This window comes from Carex rostrata, chromosome 8 (assembly GCF_964058835.1).
Source record: "Carex rostrata chromosome 8, lpCarRost1.2, whole genome shotgun sequence".
Lineage (NCBI taxonomy): Eukaryota > Viridiplantae > Streptophyta > Magnoliopsida > Poales > Cyperaceae > Carex > Carex rostrata.
In genome coordinates, this window is record NC_135925.1 from 13,458,081 (window position 1) to 13,477,114 (window position 19,034).

The 19,034-nt window shown below is 32.7% G+C and overlaps 2 protein-coding genes across 4 annotated transcripts; one reads left to right on the plus strand and one right to left on the minus strand.

The window, feature by feature from the left end:
* Positions 1-3,391: 3,391 nt before the first annotated feature.
* Positions 3,392-13,646, plus strand: LOC144557929 (very-long-chain aldehyde decarbonylase GL1-2-like). Of its 3 annotated transcripts, XM_078306594.1 has the most exons (12): positions 3,441-3,577; positions 3,676-3,893; positions 5,175-5,413; positions 8,448-8,667; positions 8,838-8,959; positions 10,337-10,593; positions 10,736-10,843; positions 11,686-11,892; positions 11,987-12,097; positions 12,423-12,596; positions 13,142-13,302; positions 13,447-13,497. In XM_078306594.1, the coding sequence occupies exons 1-11, from the start codon at positions 3,512-3,514 to the stop codon at positions 13,295-13,297; spliced, it is 1,878 nt and encodes a 625-aa protein (XP_078162720.1). In that variant the 5' UTR covers positions 3,441-3,511; the 3' UTR covers positions 13,298-13,302; positions 13,447-13,497. The 3 variants fall into 3 exon arrangements, with proteins under 3 accessions (XP_078162721.1, XP_078162720.1, XP_078162722.1); XM_078306595.1 differs by having other exon boundaries at positions 3,392-3,577; positions 13,142-13,646; XM_078306596.1 differs by lacking the exons at positions 12,423-12,596; positions 13,142-13,302; positions 13,447-13,497 and adding an exon at positions 12,312-12,332 and having other exon boundaries at positions 11,987-12,172.
* Positions 13,647-14,557: 911 nt separating this feature from the next.
* LOC144558681 (tetraspanin-8-like) lies at positions 14,558-17,734 on the minus strand. Its single transcript, XM_078307524.1, has 3 exons — positions 17,361-17,734; positions 16,934-17,108; positions 14,558-15,302 (listed from the first exon to the last, which is right to left on the minus strand). Exons 1-3 carry the CDS (start codon positions 17,684-17,686, stop codon positions 15,000-15,002), a joined length of 804 nt encoding a protein of 267 aa, XP_078163650.1. The 5' UTR covers positions 17,687-17,734; the 3' UTR covers positions 14,558-14,999.
* Positions 17,735-19,034: the final 1,300 nt, after the last annotated feature.

The following is a 19,034-nucleotide window of genomic DNA, read 5'->3' on the forward strand; positions in this document are numbered from 1 at the left end:
ATACAAATCAATTTTATGGCACAAATAAATTTTAATGTTGTATTCATCATATATTCATATATGTCATCCCAATTAGTATGAAAATATGAGAATTTGAATTGTCAAGATGAAAATATCCTAAACCATCGACTAATGTCCATTTTTTTTTTCTCATAGACTTCAACTTCTTATGAGTTGGTGCTTTTGTTCCTTTTTACCATGGACATGAGATGAAATTTGACTTTCTAAACACTTATTGGATGAATTTTTCACGGTCTACAAGACATCATTTGGTTTGTAGCAAGGGGACCGAATCGTCTGCCCCCAGAGTCACTGCGGGTGGGCTCAAATTTAAAAATAGTAACAGTAATTAAACCCTTTAACAGTAACTGGTTCCACCCCGCAGTGACTCTGGGGGCAGGAGATTCGGTTCCTTGTAGCAAGACCTTGGAGGAGCATCTGATGTAGACTACTGTTCAATAAGTTGAGAGAGAGTACGAAGCACAGAAGGAAGTTTCAGGGAAAGAGAAAAATGAAGGGACCAGTAATTCATCAAGAGAAGGGAAGGGCAAAAGAGTCATTTTATTATTTTGTTAATATTAATTAGTATTTTAAATTGATTAAATCAACAAATGGGTATATTAATAATATAAGTGAAATTGGATGGATAAATAACTAATTTTATATTTTTGATGAGCAAATATCTAATTGACGAAGTTATGATGGGCATATCAATATATCTAAATTTCTCTATTTTTACTTCGCTAGAGGGATTTCTGAGCCAAAATTACTTTGGAACCTTTTTTAAATATAAAGAGTCTGCTTTGAGATTTGTGCCAGAATAAAACATACGACGCAGATCTCATTGGGTACCGCGTTGGATCTATTCGAGTTGATTCATACTGATAACCACTATCAGGTTTTCAAAAAAAAGACTATTCGAGTTGATTGAGTGAATTAATTACAATCGTACAAAGATTAGTTAGAGGTTAGCAGCTTGGACGAAATTAATGTGAAGAACAAGTCTCAAGTAATTTAATGTGATGAATTATTTTCAAAAAATGGGGACAGAGCAGTAAAAGCTAATTCTAATCCAGATTCCAGACCACCGAGTCACCAACGATGCCTGCACTTGGCGCATATGCCAAACAGAAAAAGGTAATTTATCAGTGATAATGGTTCCACGCGCGTATCATGTATGCATGCACCGAAGTATAACTAATATAATAGAATCCGTATCTGCTGCTGCTGCTTTTATGAGTTAAACATGACATGTTTTTCTAATTCAATCCGTCGTACTTAAAGGTAGATTAAATTTTGATCAATATGAGATTTTCAGTATGGGCTCCTCATCAATTTTGATCAAGATTAGGAGATTAATTAAAATCATACGGTCAAAAACACCGTGCTACAAAAAAAAGCAACAAATTAAATTTACCGAATCTGTAAATAATCCATATCCTCTGCATTGACGCACCATTTGAGTTAATTTCCGAATTGAGCTATATAATATAATGTACGAGGTTCTTAAATATCAATGCCGCTCAATGTCGGATCGCAAGGACAAAAATTCATTACCATTCCCATGATCATTAATTAGGTTCACATTTTCTAAAATTAGTGTGAATTTAAGTTTACTTAATGCAAAAAAAAATTAACTTTAAAATTTATCAAACCTATATTATTAAGTGGTGTATTAAAAATCAAATTATTACACCCAATCAACTTTTTTTACCTCAAAACAAAAAAGGAAAAAAATGCATTAGAAAAATATATTTATAAATATAAAATTATGTATGATCTTAAAATATTTTTACTCTAGCTTCCTATATATATATGAATCTTGCCCTGTTTAATTTTGTAGAAGGAAAACTTTTTGCAAATCTAATATCTACATCAACATCACTCATAACGGAATGATTTGGTGAATTTCACACTCATGACCGGGACAAGACATCTTTAGTAAACTAGATACAAGAATGCATGATTGAAAATACACACACTGACACACACACACATGTCATGACTCATGAATGCATGATTGGGAGCTACGTACTGTGTTGCAATAGATACAAGAATGCATAGTGGCCTCTAAGCTACGGCTCAATATTCGAGTTTTCAAAATCCAAACGGTCGATCCGAACCGTTCATCTTATTCTCCATATTAATATCTGCTTGGAGACCAAATTTTATAATTTTCTGAATTTTTTTACTATTTATTAAGCCACTTTGAAAATCGCTAATCCAACGGTTTTACTGTTTTGTGCAGCCACCGTTGGATCAACAATTTTGTAAAATACTTAATAAATAGTAAAAAAATTCAGAAAAATGTAAAATTTGGTTTCCAAGCAGATATTAATATGGAGAATAAGATGAACGGTTCGGATCGACCGTTTGGATTTTGAAAACTCGAATATTGAGCCGTAGCATAGAGGCCACTATGCTATCCATAGCACCCCAGCCTAACTCTATATATATATACATATGTCATGAATGCATGATTGGGAGCTACGTACCATGTTGCAATAGATACAAGAATTTTAATTTTGAAAATTCTAAAAAGATACGGAGCGTGATCTAACATCACCATTTAGATTTTTGGCAAATGATCCAACGAATAAATATAGATACATCATCAATAATTAATGGGAGCGCTAAATCTTAAATAGCTTTTAATGCACTAAATCTTAAAACATAAAGTTTAACCACATTACAAGTAAGCCATTAATTTATGAATAACATGTCTATGGTTTGTGGACCATATATAATATATATACATATTAGATAAAAATGAGATATATATTCCACCGACTACATTAAAGAAACCAGAAATTATTCATTATAATTTATAAAGTATCAAACTAATGGTATTAAAAAAGTAAATCTAAAATCTACTTAAAGCTAAACTATCCATTAGTAGCCTGAATTGCCCAGATCTATTCTCACTTTGTAATCCAAACCCAATGCTGGGGCTAGTGAACTTAATTTACTGCAATTCCTTGGCCTTGTTCAAGATCATAAAATAAATTGGAATGCTAAGATTTTATTTACCAATTGAGGCCTTCTTCTCTTTTTTAGACTTTAAGACAGGTCGATTCACCACCGAAAAGTGAAAACAATGCATCATCTGTGACCGTTACCGTTACCGTTACCGAGTCTGTTGTAGATAAAAACAAAAAAAAAACAAAAACAAGCATGAGTCAGTTATGACGCTGTCCCATAGTAAATACGGGGTTGTTCCACGAAGTGCAAACGGATCGGATACAGATCGTATAGTGGACCAGATACATATAATTAAAATATATGTATGATATTCGGATATCTATAAGACGTACTATATCTAATTTTTGAATCGGGATCCGGATAGATATTATCCAATCCGTTTGCAACCGTACGCCCTCCCCCTTCCCCACCCAAAAAGTATGATTTCTTGCTTATATTTAAGAGACAAGAGTGTTTCATTTAGTTTGTACAAGAGAACCTGGACCTAAACCAATATTCTCTCTCTCTCTCTCTCTCTCTCTCTCTGGCAATGATGGGAAAAATGGCTGGAAACTTCCTGTCCTCTTGGCCATGGGCGAACTTGGGTTCACTCAAAGTCTCTCTCTTTCTCTCATTACTTGTATTTATTTATGATAAAATAAAATAGCAGAAATGCAATTATTATAATTTTCTGGGTCTTTTACAAAAATGCAGTATGCACTGTATGGGCCAATGGTGGCGAAGGCAATGGAAGCAATGAGAGCAGGGAGAATAATAGATTCATGGTGGATCCATCTTTTTGTTCTGTTTGTTCTTAGAGGTTTGGTTCACCAACTATGGTTCTCTTATAGTAACATGTTGTTCTTTAATCGCCGGCGCCGTGTCGTAAAAGATGGCGTTACTTTTAAACAAATTGACAACGAGTGGGACTGGTAAGTCAAAATTTTACTGAAATATTTTTTTGTTGCAAAAAAATAACACAAGTACAGAACATAACCAAACATTTAATTGCATCTAGCACCTCATTAAGTAAAGTACACACATATATATATACATATTTTTTTGGTTTTGAACTTTTATCTATAGTCCTTTGTATTTGTACCAGTGGTGGTGTACGTACCAGAATATTATTCTTTGGTTTCAATGATCCAGTGGTTTTTTCCCCCCACTTTTTCGGAAAGAAAAAAAAAAAATCTTATGTTGTCTCTTTCCTGTAATATCCTTCTTTTTTGCACAATATGGTGGAAGAATTTTCCCATATCTTCATAAACTTTTTCTGTACTTAGTTGCTTTACTATTAATAGACCATGTCTCCTCCAAAAAAAAAATAGACCATGTTTGAAATCCAGTACAATATTGCACAGGAACTTGAGTGATTTAAGGACCCAACATGTACATGTCTTGATTAAAAAAAATAAATGCAAAGATGAATAAGGGGAAGGTGGCAAGGTGAAGAATATGACCCAACATTTAATGGTAAAGTAAGAGTGAGAAATTAAAGAAAATTATTGTGAACAAGGTTAATTTTTTTAATTGGAGTCAGGACAGATTCATATAATAATGTAATTTTGACGTAATAATATATAATAAAAATATAGTAAATTCAGAAATATAAAATAGAAGTATATATAGTACTTTTAGAAGTACCAATAAAATGTTATAAAGTACCAGTTAACATGTATCTTGATCAGATGTCAGTAATAGCAGCCCTTCCTATTAAGTTGGAAAGTAACATGCATGTGCTGAAAAAGAAAGTCCCCAGTTTCAATTACTCTTTTATCTTGGAGATTTTTTTATAAACCATAATTAAAAAAAATATTATGAAACTAACATGATTACTTTTATTTTATTTTTTTTTAAAAAAACATAAGAACCGAAATGCCATTTCGGTCTCAAATTTTTTTTTTTGGGACCGAAATGGCAATTCAGTTCCAAGTATTTTTACAAATTTTTAACGTATTTTTTTCTCGAAATCTGTGAAAACGGATGGGACTGAAATAAAAGGCATTTCGGTTCTTATGGTTTTTATAAAAAAATAAATAAAATAATCGTGTTGGTTTCATAAAAATCTTTTTTCTAATTATGGTTTATAAAAAAAATTATTTTATCTTGTGATAATATACTGCAATAACGAATGAATGATGAATTATAGATATCACGAATAAGTAATTAATTAGGTCTGTTAATTTTTTTCACCATATATATTTGTCCAGGGACAATTTTTTGATAATGCAAGCTATGTTAGCAACAGCAGCCATAAGCACTTTACAATCACTAATGGAGGCACCAGTGGTGTATATGGACTGGAGAGGATTCATAATTGCACTGACGATCCACGTGGGCTTTTCAGAGTCATTCTTTTATTGTGCCCACAGATGGCTTCATAAACCCAGTCTATTCTCTCGGTACCATTCCCTGCATCATTCCTCTCCGGTACCGCAACCTTACACCGGTATGCATTCATTATTTTTTACTGAATACCTGAATGGGTTTTTTTTTTCTTCACAACCCTATCAAATGCTAGCCCAATAAAAAAAATGCTCCACATGTACATATATGCCAACAATTAGTTCTAGATATGAAAGCATGTAATTGTATTTTCTTTTTAATTCTTTTATTCTCTTTTTAATTAATTAAATAAGCAGTTTCTTTTAATTTATAATATTATTACATTTATGTTAGAACAATTTGGACATAACCATGCCCGGCCCTAGGTGCTGGGTAGCCAGGGCAACCGCCCCAGACCCCCGAGATCCAAGAGGCCCAAAAAAAAATTTGTCTATATATATATATAATTTTTTTTGTATATATTAAAAATAAATAAAATATTAGAGGTCAAATTTTGTATATATAAAGGGTTCAAATTTTTCTATAAATAGATATGATATATTGGCATATCAATAAAAAATCAGACCGGCTAATCGCTTTCATATGTATTTCAACAACATATGCTTATAAGTCCTTTTTGCTTTTTAAAAGTCCAAATAGTCAATCCAAACCGTTCAACATGATATCCATATTAAAACGTGCTTGAAGACCAAATTTTATATTTTTTTACTATTTTTTAAGGTAGGTAGAATATCATTGTTTTTTATGGTTCAGAATCTTCTGAATCAATGGATTTTCTACCTATCTTAAAAAATAGTAAAAAAATTCCAAAAAACGTAAAATTTGGTCTCCAAGCACGTTTTAATATTGATATCAGGGTTCTAAATAGCTAGCTATAGCAGCGCTATAGCTACGCTATAGCAGCGCTATAGCTACGCTATAGCTTTTCCAGACCATAAACGCTAAGCTATGAGATAAAATTGCGCTAACTCAGCTACGACCGCTATAGCTATAATAGCTGGCCGCTATTACCGCTATATGAGACCCGCTATAGCTACCGCTATGCTACATGTTTTTTTTTTTGCAATTTATATGGACTTCTGTACTTTTATTCTTATTTCTAATGCTACATGGTCTTCTACGATAAGTATACTAAACCAAACTATATGCTTCTATTTTTATTTGTGATTTATTCTATCATTCTATATCGAGAAATATTCAAATACTAATTCTTCATTTTGATTACTCTTTTTATAGTATTCATTTGTAAAATTATTATCGTTCATTTTAATTGAAAGCTGATTTTGATCATTATTATAATTATAAAATGTTTAAATATGTATATTGACTTCATTTACCTTATAAAATTAATTGCTCTTTGTCTATTATAATATGTAATACCATGAAGTATAAACTATTAAATAATGTTACTTTTTGAATTTTTTTTCTTCTTATTTGCGTAATTGATAAAAAGTATAGACTTAGATTAGTTGTCATTTAGTTGTTACATCAATTCTCTAATATTGATTATGTTGATAATTAGTAGAAATATAGAATATAAAGTTTGAAAAGGGAAAATCGCTATGTGTGATAGCTTCCGCTATAGCTACGCTATTCGCAATAGCTTTTTTTTTTGGTCTCCCCGCTATGCCGCTATAATCGCTATTTAGAACCTTGATTGATATCATATTGAACGGTTTCGATTGACTGTTTGGACTTTGAAAATGCAAAAATAACCTAATATGCATATGGTGTTGAAGTACTTATAGAAGTGTATTAGCCAGTCTCATAAAAAAATTGTATATATAAATGACTCAAAATTTTCTCCCGCTCAGATTCCAAAATCTTTAGGACCGGCCTAGACATAACCTTACTTAATTCGCTACCTACAATTTTCCAAATTTTTTATTAATATCCAAAAAAATAAATTAATTTCAAAAACAAATAAAATCTGTGATATTTTCACCGATTTTGATTAACTTTTTCGACAACAAAACAAACGGTTTCAGTGAAAATGTAATCGGTATTAATTTTGCCGGACCGGTGATATATATAAAAGCACCGGTTTGGATGTTGGGCAATAAAAGCACTGCACTGCACCGGTATCAGCTTGGAATTATTCTTATTTTATTAATTTCATATTCCTTATTCTCCATTTGATAAAAAAATTTAACCATCCATAATTCATCAAAGTCAAAACGAAACGGTCAAAGTTTTCTTTTCCAAATCAATTTGTCACGACTAAAACTTGGCTGACCTTCTTGTCACAATCTCTCAATTTTAATTAGAATTAATTAAATATGGGTGTTTTTATCACTCTTTAAAATTAATACCGGTTAAATTTTGGCTGAGCTGATTGTTTTATTGCCATTAATCAAAACCGGTAAAAATTACCACAGATTTGGTACAACTTTTCACAGATATGTAGATTAATGAGAAGAGTAAATTAAGGAGATTTTTTTTCAATTCATACAACCTTACATTAATGATGTATCCATTTAATGCCTTGTTTTTGTCTAGACATTAATTGTTACAACATCCCATCTTGTACCCTGTGGATGTCCTCAATAATGCATATATGCCGTATACAATGATAAGCATTAATTAAGTACCGATTCATACTATGTTGTCGTATACTATTCTAAAATCAAGTCTCTTAGTGAATCAGTTTCAAATGAAAGAATTCGAACGGTTAAAATCCGCCCACCTTACGAGTGATGCGTCTACATATGAAAATTTTAAACATTCGAATTAATTTAGTATCAAGTCAAGCAGTCAAAATTAGAAGGTTAATAAATTAATTTTAATACATTCATTTTTTGAAACTTTTTTGACTATTTGACTCTATGCAAAATTAATTTCTTTTACATGTAGACACATCACTCGTAAGGTATGCGGGTTTCAACGGTTTAAATTTGTCGTTTGATGCCGATTCGATAGATTTTAGACTTAAATTCACCAAAAGACTTGATAAACTTAGAACACCCTAGTTTTACTCCCATTTATATACCTAACTTGTTACATACCTTTTGTGTGTGTAGATCTCCAACTATATATATATTTACTCACAAAAAAAAAAAATCCAACTATTTATAATAATAATAATATATGTTTCTTTTTTTGAAAACAGTATATGTTTTTCTGTTGGTAATTTTCAGCTGGATTTGCCACACCATTGGAGCACCTGGTCCAAGCTGTGGCCATGGTAACACCTCTGTTTGGTGCATTTATAATGGGATATGGGTCCATAGGCCTGGTGTACAGCCACATCCTCCTTTTCGACTATTTGCGGTGCATGGGGTACAGCAATGTAGAAGTGTTTGATCATCAACTCTTTGACACGTACCCCCTGCTTAGATACCTTATTTATACACCATCGTAAGTGCACATCAGGCAGCACATGCTTCCTTCTTATATCTTCATAGTTTATTTTAAAAAAATTGTAGGATCATAACTCTTCTGAGTTCTGATTTCTCTAATGTAATATAATGGCAGAAGTACAGATGTTGCATGCAATAAATGACCCATCACCTAACTTGTACATGCAGATATTATAGCTTACACCATATAAAGAAAGATTCAAATTTCTGCCTTTTCATGCCACTTTTTGATGCAATTGGAGGAACAATCAATCCCAATTCATGGGAACTGCAAAGGGAAATTAGCTCAGGTACACTTTGCAATTAATCTTCCACTTATCATTAATTATTCATGAACAAAATAATTTAGATATTATTATTTAATTAAGCTTAATTTGCATGAAAGTCTGTAAATAATATTTGCATTCTATTCGTTTCATAATTATTATTTTTCATTTAACAAAATAATAATTTACACTAGATAAAATAGTAAGTACAATGAAGAAAACAAAAAATATATTTTTTTAACATCAATCACATGCGGTCAACTGTCACCTAGGTATAGGCAAGCCTAGGCACAGACTTAAATTTTATCATATATTATATTGATCTAGCAAATATAATCTATTGAAGTGTACCTAAGGATATATTTATGGCAATTTATTAGATTTATATAGTACAATAATTGTATGAACTATGAAGTAGGGTTTGGTATAATGTTTGATTGGAGTTTGTTCGATTTGCATTATGAATTTATGATTCATGCAAACTTAATTCATACAAATTTTAAAGTTATTTGTATGAATTTTGATGCATATCGAACGGCTCCAATTCCATAAACTATTAGGTTCTTTTAGAGAGGAAAATTGTAAAAAAAAAAAAAAAAAATCATTGACATTCAATGCGAATGCAACAAAAAATGAGCCATTACAAAAACAAAACGGATCTATTAATTAGTTAGATTTACCATTCCATTATCACTTATAAAATTTGTCCAATGAAATTGTAACTTTGGCACGACGTCAAGACATGGAATCCAATATTTCTGTTTCGCACGGCTGCCTGATTAGGGGCTACTTTAATAGTCGTGCTGATTCTGATTGGTCCAGATCCAAACAGAATTCAATAGACGTACGTACATGCCATTGTTCTTCTATCTCTATCAGTACTTAGGTATACGCAGATCTCGCTAGCTATCAAGTTTGTACAAAAAGTTTTCGTACAAAAATGACAACCACACATCAAATCTCCTATTCAAAGCATGTGTCATTAGCTGGAAATTTTAAATGCATCTCCTCTCTCCTGATCAGTCTAGTTTCAAGTTCAATGCTGGCATGCATGCTGCAAGTATTGAATTCATGGATACATGGCATTTATGTTTTTCTTTTTCATTTATAAGTACCTACGATTGGATAAAAGCTGAACTACTTGAAGACTTTTTTTTTTTTTAAGGGTCAACTATTTATTAGACTTCAAAAAATAAATATTTTGTTATGGAAAATTTGATAGAGTATTATCTGTACAAAATATAATTTCAAATTTTGGAAGAATATTCTTGCACATGTATTGTACATGTTGATCTTCATCTTTCAATAGAAGTACAAAATCCAAGCATGTAAAACGCTATTGTCATGTTGCTTCCTGAATTCAAACACTAATCTGTTTGCTTTTGTGTATACACTATACAGGGAAGAATGATCAAGTACCAGATTTTGTATTTCTGGCACATGTAGTAGACCTGATGCAATCGATGCATGTGGCATTCGCATTTCGTTCAGTCACCGCAAAACCATACACCATTCATTTTATCCTGCTTCCTCTTTTGCCCCTTGCTTTTTACTTCATGGTTCTCCAGTGGTGTTTATCAAAGACTTACACAGTTAGCTTTTACTGCCTGCGCGGCCGACTTCACCAAACTTGGACTGTCCCGAGATATGGTTTTCATGTTCGTATCTATTTTCATATTATAGTTCAAATTTTTTATATCTTGTTTCTCAGAACAATGCTTTCAAAAAAAAAAAAAAAATGAAGCTATGTGAATAAATTGTTACCAGTATATATTGTAATCATAATAGCCTTGTTTGCAGTACTTCTTGCCATTTGCAAAAGATGGAATCAACCATCAGATTGAGCTTGCAATACTTCGGGCCGATAAGATCGGAGTAAAGGTTATTAGCCTAGCTGCACTAAACAAGGTTAGAACTTTTATGAATAAATACAATATGGCACTCATGTGCCAGGATTAAATGAGAATTAACTATAGGTTTTTACCATAAAGAGGTGCTGTCATGCAGAAGCACAACAAATGCTGAAAGCATTATTTCAAAATAGCCGTTACCAATTATCCAAGGAAGGTTATTTTTATTTGTGTATTATATTGGGAGAAACAAATCATTTACCCATGTGGAGGTATTAATTAATTGGTTGCAGCATGGCAGAGGAAGGGGTTGATATGGTCAATGTCAAATTCACTGGTTTTGCACCCATAATGCTACTGGAAAATGCATAGGCTGGAAAATTAATGGAAATCATTTGAATTTTTTTTTAGAGTCAGTAGGGAAACAGAGTACCATACCTCAGTTCTGTCTTCTTTTGACCCTACAAGTGTACAAATTACCATCCTAGGTACCAAAATTATTGTTGAGGTGGCCTACCTTTTAATTCTCTCTGTTTTGCGGGGGCCATTTTATGCTTTGTGTTCATTGTATATGGAGTAGAACTAGGGTGTTCTTCAGTTCAACAAGTCTCTTATGTATGCATTAGTTTTGTTTCTGTATCTTCATACAAAAATTACAGCATAAAAACTCATTCTTATTTAGTGTACCGATAAGTTAAGTCTATTTATGATTTTCTTAACACTGATTAACACGCCTCCTGTATATGTAGTTGTGTGTGTGCATAAATCCACAATGTTTAACAGTAATGTATATGTACACCAGAATGTAAATTTAAGCTTGTATATTTAGATTGAAAAAAGACAACACATTAGCAAGAAATGCCAACAAACTTGTGTGAATATTTCTACCTTGTGATGTAGAACGAGGCGTTAAATGGTGGTGGGACACTCTTTGTAGACAAGCACCCTGATTTGAGAGTGAGAGTAGTGCATGGAAACACACTTACTGCTGCAGTTATTCTGAGAGAAATTCAAACCAATGTGAAGGAAGTGTTTCTTACCGGCGCCACATCTAAGCTTGGACGTGCTATTTCACTTTACCTTTGTAGGAAGAAGATCAGAGTCATGGTAAGCCAGGAAAAGAAAATTTAACAAAAACACAGTAATGGTTAGTCTCATGGTATTGTTCTAACCATACTTTTGTGTTTTGTTTTGCGTGCAGATGCTAACACAATCCACACAAAGGTTTAGAGACATAAAAAAGGAGGCACCTCAGGAATTCCAAAACTATCTTATACAGGTGACCAAGTACCAAGCTGCGCAAAATTGTCCGGTAAGATATTTCATTGAGGAAATACCACAACTAATACTGTACGCTGCATTTTTTTTTTTTTTTTTTCATATGAAAGTAAGCTGCATTGTTAATATGATATTTTTTGAGCAACTATTTAATATTCACAAAGGATTGCTCCTTTCCACACGGAGAGCATTGCCTTTATCACTAAACCAAAGACTGGTTCTCTGTTAATGTGATATTAAAAAATCAGATATAACATGTTTAGAAATTCTGTCAGTACATATCAATCAACAACTCTTGAGAAAGAAATATTAAGTATTGTAAAGTGACTAATATATGTTAATATGATTGTTTGTTAAAGACATGGATAGTAGGGAAATGGCTGACACAGAGAGAGCAGCGATGGGCCCCACCTGGAACACATTTTCATCAGTTTGTTGTACCTCAAGTTATCAGATTTAGACGAGACTGCACGTATGGTAACTTAGCCGCAATGAGACTACCCAAAGATGTACAAGGGCTAGGTTCCTGTGAGGTAAATACATCTTCTAACTTTTATCAATCTTCATGCATCTATGAAATCAGAATATTATAGGTACACCCGTAGGATTTCAAGCGGAAGACCTCAAAATTGTTGATAATTTTATGAAAAAGCATAAAACAAACAATGTTGTTGTTCAAATTAAGTGAGATATTATAGAAATGTCTTAGAAAAATGAAAAAGATTGACTCTGCTATCTTCTTGTATAACAGCTAATACTGTTGCAAAGGAAAAAAAAAATATCTTCATCTTGTATGAACACCTTTTTTTTCATCGTTTCTAGTATGCATAAATGCACTTAAAAAATGCTCATATTGATCTGAGCAAGAGCTAAAATTGACTTAGGATTGTTGGTTCAGCCTCTCCAATTCGCAAGTGCGTTGCATATATGCTGCCATTATTTTACACAACAACTTACTAGAAATATAACATTATTTAAATAATCAAAAGGCAGGACTTCAAGAAAAGCCTGTATTTTCCTTAAATTTTGTTTAATACTGCTTGGTCGATTAAATAATTCTGTCTGTCATACATTTCAGTACACATCGGACCGAGGTGTAGTTCATGCATGTCATGCCGGAGGTATTGTACATCTCTTAGAAGGATGGACACATCATGAGGTCGGTGCAATTGATGTAGATCAAATTGATGTTGCTTGGAATGCTGCACTAAAGCATGGGCTAACACCAGCTTAATCAGCTTTTAATTAAGGAAGAGATAACTGCAAATCAAGTTCATTGCAATCATTTTTTGGGTGTAGTAGAAGGATTAGACTGGCTACATTCAAAGTGAGCAAGGGCTGGTGTGTTAAACTTAAAAGTAAGAGGGTTTATTGAAGATTATGTTAATAATGTATAAAATAATTACTAGTGTGTGGGTGCTATGAGGTGAACTTTAGCATCATACCAGTAACATGCATGATGTTATTTATATTTACTATTTTCTGCCTCCAGCTTAATCAACTAGGCACTAAGAACTAGTGTCAATTTTAAGCAGCAGATACCAGCATTAATGCTGACCCTGAGATTGAATCCTGTTTTATGCTTTTGTGCACTGTCTTTGTAAGAGAAACCTTATAGTTGTAATTTACAATGGCGAAGGAATAGTAAGAAGTATGGGTTAGTGAAAAAATTAGATTGCTATTCCGCATTTGGATGAAAAAGTAGTTGTTTCGAACTCTTAAGTTAGCAGAGGTTAGCTCGCTATTCCACTATTTCATTAATTTGTTGAGTTAGCGCATATTCCGAACTTCGAGTTAGCTGCTAACCTTGCTATTCTATTCTAATAATTTATACAAACCCAGAAATCGGTTTTCAGTGGGAAAGTTAAAAAAGAATCAATAACCCCAGAAAAATGAAAGAAAGAAAATAATAAAAGATCTTCTGTTATAATACAAAAAATTGGACTGAGTGAAATTGATTCAAGTTAAATTATTTAGTCCTAATTAATTCTTGTCATTTGAGCGGACACTTGAAGTCTTGAAAGACTAAATTAAAGAAAAGATGAGGCCCAAGGACCCAAGAAGGTTTAAAAGTTTTCACTTTTTAAATAAAGAAAGAGACATCAATAATACAAAGGACAACAAAAAGAAGTCATCATTTGAATTTATCAAACCACTTGATGCTTCTCTTTTTTTTGAAGGAGACACTTGATGCTTCTCGAGATGCACAATCAGACAATTGATGTGTATGAAATTTAAAGATTTCATTCTGTTTGTATATTGAGGATTTTATTATTAAATCTTCCGAAAGCAGAGACAGTTGGATCTTGGATCCTTCAAATTAAATGAATAGCAAAATTTTAAGTGAGTTGTCAAGTGGAAATAATTAATAGACTCCAATAGAACTCAATTAAGACTGCAAATAATAAAAATTATATTGAGATAATGATTTTGACAATGTCAAGAGATGATACATTTCGAGGTCAACTGAATAAGAATAATGAAAGAGTAAAATTTGAAACCCTAAACGAAGAAATCATATAAAACTAATTTATCACATGACCATCCAATATCTTTTATCTAATACAGTTTTTCAAAACAAAGGTGCAAAATGCAACTTTTCTCTCCTGTTGGCTTAAAAACCAGAAGGATTCACTAATTTGTGTTTTTCCTGTGTGAAATTAAATTAGCATAACCACACAACGCATGAATTTAAATAGCACAGCATTTTACTTGTACTTCCAAACCTTTAACATTTATCCGAAGGTAACACCACGCCAAGCTAGAGATGTCAAACCAGGATATACATGGTTAAATTGAACCAAAAAAACCATAAGTTGCAAGAAAAAAAAAATCTAACCAACCTTAAACACTTCTGCTAGTCAATTCACATAAAAAACCAAGAAACATGAAGCATTTCCACAAGTACCATGGGTGTGAGATGTTACTTTTCTCTCTCATTTCCAGCCAGGATATGAATTATCACGCCTGTTATTCCTAAATGCACAACAACCGATTGTATAAACCACAATTAAGAAAATCAGGAAAACAATATTTACCACGGCAACCTTCTTCCAATCAGATTTTATGTTGGCAAGCACACCGGCTTTGCATGACATGCAATCATAGCAGAGGGCATTTTGGTCGTTCGACCAGGTGTTGCAGTCAGGATTGGTTGAGTTGTCGACAGCTGGCTTGACCCACACTGTTTCACTCTGGTACGAGAAGTTACAATCGCTTGGTGGCTTGCAACAGCCTGACTGTTATTTGAGAAAAAAAAAATATTATTATATGAATTAATTCACTGTGATTTATTTCTTTTTGGAAAAATAATTAATCCAATGAGGAATAATGTATAATCTGAAAACTATTTTCTGACTTGATAAACCAAGGATTATGTCCATGATACTGGTACCACGGGACTAGCAGTCCAGCAGTAATTGCTCTTTATGTTTTGGTTTTATATTTTCTCGTTTTGTAAAGACAAGGTGGGTATGTAGCGAGTAGGTACAGTAATTGATAGATCATATAATATCACCAGTTACCACATAAGGCAACTTTTTCAAAATGAAAATAGTATTGCTAGTAACTGCTCAAAACATAGCTTGGTTTATGTCAATATGACTATATTTACCAAAAAGGAAAAAAAAAAAAGTTCACTTCCTCCCCACTTCACCATTTTTGTGGAAAAGATTACCATGCTCAATCTACTACTGCTACCATACCAATTTCTTTCACCTAACTGAGGGATGAACAAGGAATTTTTTTTATAAACCATAATTAAAAAAAAAAATATGAAACCGACATGATTACTTTTTTTTTTACAAAAAACCATAAGAACTGAAATGTCATTTCGAGACTGAAATGACAATTCAGTCCGAGGTATTTTCACAAGTTTTACAACATCATTTTTTTCGAAATCTGTGAAAATGGCTCAGACTGAAATGGCAATTTTGTTCCCAAAAAAAAAAAAACTTCGCATCTTGGTTTTTATGGTCTTTGTAAAAACCAAAGCAATCAAGTTGGTTTGGTAAAATCTGTTTTTTTATTTATGGTTTCTAAAAAAAATTCATGAACAAGAGTAGGGAGATTTGATGGAAAAAAATTGACATGGCAGGATAACGTGTACAATATTAATTGAGCATCCTTCATAGATTCTTGCTCTTGAAAGGGGTACCAACCATGATTTTTTGCTTTTTATTTTTGGGGTCAGACATAAAACTTTTCCTTGAAGAACACTGATAGCTGAAAGTTAAGGTGAACATGTCATCTAATAAAAAAAAAAACTTAAAGACCAAGGGCCAGTTTAAGAAAAGATCAAATATGAACAGGCATGCCACAACTCTTGAATAGAATAACAATAATGTGGTTGAGTAAGATGACCATAGAAATCCTAAAAGAGAAACCAACTTAAAATTATAGTGGAGGCAGGTCAACTAAGTTTTGAAAAGCCTTGCTGTTAGGTTAACAAAATCACTCATAAATCAGACTATACTTAATTAAACAAGTAACCAATAGAAGCAAACTAATTAATCAATGTTTAATAATAAATAATTCAAGAATTTGAGATTGAGATTCACAATGAGAAAGTCTTATTCCATAAAAAAAGTAAAATCACCGGACGGCAGAAACATTGCGTAAAAAGAAGCAATGTATTTGGTAAAAAGGAATGTGTTCTGATAATTCTATAATTAAACAGCAACACACATATGGAACAAAATTCAACCAAGAATTTTTCCTTTTTGCTCTAACGTTGTTTAATTTCCAAATTGAAGCAATGAGACGTATGTTTCTGTTTAATCAAGGCCATGACATCAAAACCTAAAAGCCGCTTAAAGTAAAAAAAGAATAGCAGCACTTTACCAATTGAGGAAGCAAAAGTTAAAAGTACCTGAATTGGTGAAAGATTGGTTGTGATGAATTGACCAAATGTCTGATTTTTTTCTTGCAAGCTCTTACAGACCTTCCCATCTTGCAAGCAACTCTTTATCTTTCTCCAGTTTTTGTTGTTATTTACCCTATTTTGCAACCAATTTGAATAATCTCCAAGTTTATACTCCTTATATCTGTCACACAAAAGACAAATAAAAAATGGTTAAGTGTCTAATACAATACAGAACTCTGCAAATATCAATAGACACAATGCAGTTACAAACAAGGAGGATTATATCCACAAAGCCAATTTTCAGTGCAAAAGAAACTAGAAAGCAAGAAAATAATTTCACATTTTACCAAACATAGTTATGAATCAAATTGTAATCTCCAAAAACCCAATGCAAATGCAAAATTGAAAGAGATTAGAAGCAGGAAAGACTGACCCGCGACCAGAGACGACCTGGCCGACGCCCTTGTTGGTGACGACGAAGGCGAAGATGGTGAAACAAAAGAGGAGAAGGATGAGAACGAACATGACGAGTAGGTAGACCCAGAGGAGGCACGACTGGCGGCACCACGCGCCAACGAGTCCCGCAAGAGACACCACCAGCAGGAATACCCCCAGAGCGATTACTGGCTTTTGGAGGAACTTCTCGCAGTCGGTAGAGGCGCGGTGACTCAGCCAGATCCCTCCGCCTAGAACGGGAATCGAGAGGAGCAGGATTAGGAGGTTTAGAAAACCCACCAGGCTGTTGCTGAATTTCACCATTGTCGAACTGGTGGAGCTGGAGAGAGACAGAGAGAGAGAGAGAGAGGGGTATATCGGAGAAGATGAAGATATTGTAAGTAGGGAGAATTTCATATATACACTCAAAAATTTGTCTTGTCTCATTCATTGCAGGAAGGTGAAATTTTTTGTTGACGCCCAAAATTTGAGAAAAAGTCCAGAAATAAAAAATCACACAATGTTTAGAAAAAGAAGAAGATAAATTTAGATATCACAACTTGATTTAGATATTTCTAAATAATTCAAAATGGGTTATTTTCCTATCTATTTATATTTTAATTTAGCAATATATCCATTTCTTAATTTAATCGCATAAAAATAAAAATTAATATCAATAAAAAATTATAAGGAAAATTTTACCCGTCTTCGGAAGAAATAACTAATTCAAATTTTTTGATGGACATATATCTAAATTTTTCAAAAAATATTATGTTGATATGTTCAGATAATATATAACAGTTTTGTAATTACAAGTAGGAAAATTATTTTACAAGTAGAATTATTTTGTTGATATTATGTTGGTTTTACAAATTGAATTATTTTGTATATAGCAATTATAAGTCGGAAAAATTATCAGCAGGAAAAGCATTCGATGGATAGACACTGCATGGGATTTTACATTACATTTTTTTTTTCAATATGCTGTAAAATCATAACAGAAGCCATGTTTATTATTTACTAATTGCAGGTAATGCGATTCAGCTATTGCAGAGGATGCGTATTTGATATGGATATTTCAGAAAAGGAAAAGTCAATCAACTTTCCGTTCTTTTTTATCTTGGCAATTGCTTCTTCCGTTCATTTCTATATGAAGCGGGTCTTATTTAGCTTAACTCTCCGACCCGCTACAGTACTACTATAATTTTAAAACATCAGCTTTCTTGGAGACATTTTTGTCATTCTGGGTAAGACCGTGAGACTTTTCAGAGTCTACTTGTATAAGAATTTAAATGGTTGGTTTGATTGAGTTCGAATTTGAAAAGTGCAGAATACTTCATCGAGGCACGGACAGTGATTTTATTTTTGCACGCTTTCAAATTACTAAAGGACGTACCAAAGGAAGCTGATCAATAGTATGGGGGCACATCAGATAGCCTAGAGCAGGTAGAAATAAGTAAATTGTCCCTCATTAAGGGCAATAGGAGATATTTATTAAATTAAAATTTTTGTTGCCACGTGTTCTAGCTAACGGCTCGATTTACGCAAGAATTAACATGGACTACGTGGTGGAATGATGAGTTTATGAGTCTTTATTTCATCAAATGTATTTTAATTGAGCTGAACTAAAATGACATAAGTTAATTTTTAGATCAGTCTAAATTATACCATC

Excerpts from the sequence above, each read along its gene's own strand:
- LOC144558681 (XM_078307524.1), bottom strand. The coding sequence starts at position 17,686 with ATGGTGAAATTCAGCAACAGCCTGGTGGGTTTTCTAAACCTCCTAATC. Across the intron at positions 17,109-17,360 it reads CAGGTCGTCTCTGGTCGCGG|ATATAAGGAGTATAAACTTG; the intron begins GTCAGTCTTTCC and ends TTTGTGTGACAG. Across the intron at positions 15,303-16,933 it reads CCAATCTTTCACCAATTCAG|TCAGGCTGTTGCAAGCCACC; the intron begins GTACTTTTAACT and ends CTCAAATAACAG.
- LOC144557929 (XM_078306595.1), top strand. The coding sequence starts at position 3,512 with ATGATGGGAAAAATGGCTGGAAACTTCCTGTCCTCTTGGCCATGGGCG. Across the intron at positions 8,668-8,837 it reads TACCTTATTTATACACCATC|ATATTATAGCTTACACCATA; the intron begins GTAAGTGCACAT and ends TTGTACATGCAG. Across the intron at positions 12,098-12,422 it reads AAGCTGCGCAAAATTGTCCG|ACATGGATAGTAGGGAAATG; the intron begins GTAAGATATTTC and ends TGTTTGTTAAAG.